This window comes from Chiloscyllium plagiosum, chromosome 48 (genome assembly GCF_004010195.1).
Source record: "Chiloscyllium plagiosum isolate BGI_BamShark_2017 chromosome 48, ASM401019v2, whole genome shotgun sequence".
Classification (NCBI taxonomy): domain Eukaryota; kingdom Metazoa; phylum Chordata; class Chondrichthyes; order Orectolobiformes; family Hemiscylliidae; genus Chiloscyllium; species Chiloscyllium plagiosum.
Genome location: NC_057757.1, coordinates 7,141,540 through 7,146,661, shown reverse-complemented (window position 1 = coordinate 7,146,661; position 5,122 = coordinate 7,141,540). Strand labels below are relative to the sequence as shown.

Sequence of the window (5,122 nt, the reverse complement as noted above, 5' to 3'; positions counted from 1 at the left end):
GTTGGTTCCTTATTACACCAGGGTCATTCAGAAATTTCCATCAGCTGAGGCGGCAGCAATCAAGGTACTCTCAGGATCTGAACTCCGATTCAAAGTCCAGAGCGCTCACCAAGGAATCTGTACCTTTCTGGGGCATCCCGTACACACAAAAACACACCACTGAACTTATCCTCATCCCAAATAAAATGCAAAATTCCCAACGCGGAGACCCCACAATTATAGGCAACCCCGAAACATCCACGTAAAGCTCTTGCCGGATTTGGAAGTGAACTTTAATAAAAGTTTATGAGCCTGGACGCAGTTTTATTAATCTGATTACATTTTTTGTTGATTCGGACAGTATTATTATTAAGGTGAGGGTAAAGTACAAAGGTCACTCTCCCGCGCCATGTTTACAAGTGAATTTGCAGAACATTTCGGAAGAACCTTCTATGCCCGGTCACACAGAACAATTACTCAGTGCGCGCCCTGGAGATCATTTGTGGCCTTCCGGTGGGAGATTTGTGTATCGTTACAAACGGGGGGGGGGGGGTTATCAGGGATACAATAGCTCACTTTCAATTGTTAAGGCTGAAGTGCACCACAAGATTCCAGATCTCATTAGAACTAATCAATCGATATTATCAGTGCGTAATACAGTCACTGATTAGCACAGAGGAAATTAGCTACTGATCTTTTATCACAGGCATGTTTCACACCGACTTGCTTTCACAATAGGAGCAAGAAGCAAATTAGGCCATTCGGCCCCTTTGAGGCTGCTCCACTATTCGATAAGATCCATTTTTGCCTTCACCTCTGCTTTCCCCACCAACCACAAACTTTGATTTCATTTTGTCACCTCTCAAAGCACAGAGGGTGGAAATAGGGATCTTGCTCATTTTTTCTTTGATTCACTCACGGGATGAGGACGTCGCTGGCTAGGCCTATCATTTATTGCCAATCCCTAATTGCCCAAAGGAGTCAAGCACATTGCTGTGGGTCTAGAGTCGCATGTAGGCCAGGCCAGACTAGGTAAGGATGACTGTTCTGAGAGTCACCGCACCTGAAACATTAAGTCTGGTTTCTCTTCGCTGGTCGCGGCGAAGTGTTGGAGGGAGAAAGAGCGAGAGAGAGACACGCATTGAATCATGTTGTATCGATCGGTTATATAGAAGCTCCGTCAGAAACAATGATCAGATATTTTTAGCAAAAGGCTATAGAGAGAGAGAGAAAAAAATTCACTCCAGTCCTATCTCACGAGGTTTGGAAGTGGATGCATGTAGGGTGACAGGAGATAGCCATCCCCCACAGAGTAAGGACCCGCCCCAAGCCCACGCACCAGAGAGAGTCAAGGCACCAGAGGTAAGAACGCCCTCAAACGTAAGCGTTCTTCCCGTAGTTGCTGGCATTATCCGGCTCCGAGTTCCACTTCTTGGTCACCTCTCCCGGCTGGGGGGATCTGGCCGTCCTGTATGTGTACGTGTAGCTACTGCAAGAAAAAACACATGAGAGTGACGGATCCACCATCTCACTCGTCAACGTGAGATCTCAAGATGTTGAGCCCGTGTCTGGGCATGTAGGGAGGCAGGCTGGAACCAGGGAGGAAGCAGCAGGGAGGGGATGGTGCAGGGGGTGGCAAGGGGGAGCAGCGTGGTAGTGTGGGAGCATTCTCTGTTTCCAAAGAGGAGAATGTTGATTTTTTTTCCAATCTCTGTGAAATAGCATCGGATGCTCATTGTTCGATATTGAGTGGGCAGGGACTGCACGGTGCCCAGATAGGGGTGGGGGGAGATGTTGGGGTTGGCAGGCTGCAGAGAGTCAGTGTGTTCGAGGAGGGAAGACGTTCGGTACCCAGCGAAGGAGGGCCCAGGGAGTCAGTACCCCAGGCAATGCCCAGGGGGTGGTGTTCAAATGGACAAAGGGGCAGATCCAGGCACCCCATTGAGAAGGGGGAGGGGTTGGAGGAGTGAGGGATGGTGCCAATCCCAGGCCGGAGAGGTCAGCACCCTGGGGATACAGTAGGACCCATGACAAGGTTGGGGTGGGGGCAGCCACAGTGCTGTTAACACGTTCCCACAACAGGAGGGGCTTTGAGACTTACCCTCTGACATCCTTGGCCGTTCGGCACGAGCAGCACAGGCAGATCCCACCAATCAGCTCCAGAGATGCTCCCGCCCAGCCAATGTAGAGGCCCGGTCCCAGTTCGTACCTCGTATTAGACAGGGGGGAGACAACGGTGGGTATTGACAACTGTAGACCTTAAGCACCCCCTCACTCTCCAAACCTTTGCCAAAGGAACATCCCCCCCCCAACCACACTCCTCCAGACTGACTCACTAAACACAGGACTATTGCTAGTGGTTGGTAGGGGGCATCAAAAACTTTCCGCAATTTCTCCTTTTCCAACACTAACCAATGGATTTGTTTTCTGCTCCCTGGGTAGGTCAATAGTATTGCCAACTTGCAACTTTTAGTGCAGGGTTTTGTGACAGGGTGGAAGTGTTTCCACTCATCTTTGTAACAAAGGGGGAGGGCAGGTGGGCAGATAGACAAAGCAAACAGGGAGGTGGACAAATTGGGCAGGGGAGGAGGTAAAGGCAAATAGACAAAGTTGCAAGATGGAAGAGACCTTGGAGTGCAGGTTCATAGCTCCTTGAAAGTGGAGTCGCAGGTAGATAGGTTAGTGAAGAAGGCGTTTGGTATGCTTTCCTTTATTGATCAGATATTGAGTACAGGAGTTGGGAGGTCATGTTGCGACTGTACAGGACATTGGTTCGGCCACTGTTGGAATATTGCATGCAATTCTGGTCTCCTTCCTATCGGAAAGATGTTGTGAAACTTGAAAAGGTTCAGAAAAAATTTACAAGGATGTTGCCAGGGTTGGAGGATTTGAGCTATAGGGAGAGGCTGACCAGGCTGGGGCTGTTTTCCCTGGAGCGTCAGAGGCTGAGGGGTGACCTTATGGAAGTTTACAAAATGATGAGGGGCATGGATAGGATAAATAGACAAAGTCTTTTCCCTGGGATCGGAGAGTCCAGAACTAGAGGGCATAGGTTTCGGGTGAGAGGAGAAAGATATAAAAGAGACTTTAGGGGCAACGTTTTCACACAGAGGGTGGTACGTATATGAAATGAGCTGCCAGAGGATGTGATGGGGGCAGGTACAATTGCAACATTTAAAAGGCATTTGGATGAGTATATGAATAGGAAGGGTTTGGAGGGATATGGGCCGGGTGCTGGCAGGTGGGAATAGATTGGGTTGGGATATCTGGTCGGCATGGACGGGTTAGACCGAAGGGTCTGTTTCCATGTTGTACATCTCTATGACTCTATGAACAGAGTGGGGAAAAGCCAAAGTGGAGGGATGGGCGGAACAGAGAGTTTGGATAAAGCAGGGATGAAAGACCAAGATCATAGAATCCCAACAGTGTGGAAGCAGGCCAATTGGCCAACAAGTCCACACCGACCCTCCAAGGAGTATCCCACCAGACCCATTCCCCTACCATTTACCACCAACTAATACACTTGACCTACACATCCCTGAACACTATGGGACAATTTAGCATGGCCAATTCACCTCACCTGCACATCTTTGGATTGTGGGAGGAAACTGGAGCACCCGGAGGAAATCCACGCAGACACGAGGAGAATGTGCAAACTCCACACAGATGGCTGCCCAAATCTGGAATCAAACCTGGGTCCCTGGTGCTATGAGGCAGCAGCGCTAACCATTGAGCCACCATGTCACCCATTCTTCTCTTTGTCTAAACTTGAATATTTGATCCATATTCTGAAGTGTCAGGGGTGTCGAGGGCTAAGGGGTGACCTTATAGAGGTTTATAAAATCCTGGGCGGACCATTGATAGGGTAAATATACAAGAACTAGAGGCCATAGGTTTACAGTGAGGGGGATAGATTTAGAAAGGACTGAAGAGGCAACAGAGTGTGGTGAGTGTGTGGAATATACTGCCAGCGGTGGTAGTAGAGTCAGATACATTAGGGACATTTACACAACTCTTGGGTAGGCACACAGAAGATAGTACAATGAAGGGTATGTAGGTTAGTTTGATCTTAGAGTAGGATAAAAGGCCGGCACAACATGGAGGGCCAAGGGCCTGTACTATGCTGTACTGTTCTATGTAACGTTTTCACGCAGAGGGTGGTGCATGGATGGAATGATGTAATGTTGAATCAGGAGCTGAAATTGGCCTGTCACAGAGATGTTGCTACAGTTGTTATGAGGGATTTCAACATGCAGGTAGACTGGGAGAATCAGGATGGTTTTGGACCTCAAGAAAGAGACTTTGTGGGGTGCCTCAGAGATGGATTCTTAGAACAGCTGGTGCTGGAGACGACAAGGGAGAAGGCAATTCTGGATTTGGTATTGTGCAACGAACCAGAATTGGTCAGTGACCTCGAAGTGAAGAAGCCATTGGGAAGTAGTGACCATAATACAATAAGCTTCAATCTGCAATTTGAGAGGGAGCGGGTACAATCAGAAGTGACAATATTCCTGTTGAATAAAGGGAACTATCGAGCTATGAGGGAGGAGCTGGCTAAATTTCAATAGTGCAATACCTTAGCAGGGAGGACAGTGGAGGAACAATGGCGGATATTTCTGTGTACAATGCAGAAGTTGCAGGATCGGTTCATTCCAAAAAGGAAGAAAGATCCTAGGAGGAAGTATGGGTGGCCGTGGCTGACATGGGAAGTTAAGAAACATATAAAGTTAAAAGAGAAAAAGTATAATATAGCAAAGATAAGTGGGAAAACAGAGGACTGGGAAGCTTTTAAAGAACAACAGAGGATTACTAAGAAGGAAATACGCAGAGAAAAAATGAGGTACGAAAGTAAACTGGCCAATAATATAAAGGAGGATAGTAAAAACTTTTTTAGGTATGTGAAAGGCAAAAAAAATGGTTAAGACTAAAATTGGGCCCTTGAAGACAGAAACAAGGGAATATATTACGGGGAACAAAGAAATGGCAGAAGAATGAATTGGTACTTCAGATCTGTGTTCACTGGGGAAGACACAAGCAATCTCCCTGAGGTAACAGTGGCTGAAGGACCTGAACTGAAGGGAATTTATATTTGCCAGGAATTGGTGTTGGAGAGACTGTTAGGTCTGAAGGCTGATAAGTCCCC

At 47.6% G+C, this 5,122-nt stretch overlaps 1 protein-coding gene across 1 annotated transcript in view; it reads right to left on the bottom strand.

Annotated features, from left to right (window-relative positions):
- Nucleotides 1-253: 253 nt before the first annotated feature.
- The window catches only part of LOC122544364 (claudin-15-like), a 21,939-nt gene continuing 17,070 nt past the window's right edge, over nt 254-5,122 (bottom strand). Inside the window, exons 4-5 of the mRNA XM_043683597.1 lie at nt 2,081-2,188; nt 254-1,468 (exon numbers count right to left, since the gene is read on the bottom strand). Of these exons, the coding sequence (XP_043539532.1) occupies nt 1,354-1,468; nt 2,081-2,188 (223 nt within the window). The 3' untranslated portion in view covers nt 254-1,353. The remainder of the gene's footprint in view (nt 1,469-2,080; nt 2,189-5,122) is intronic.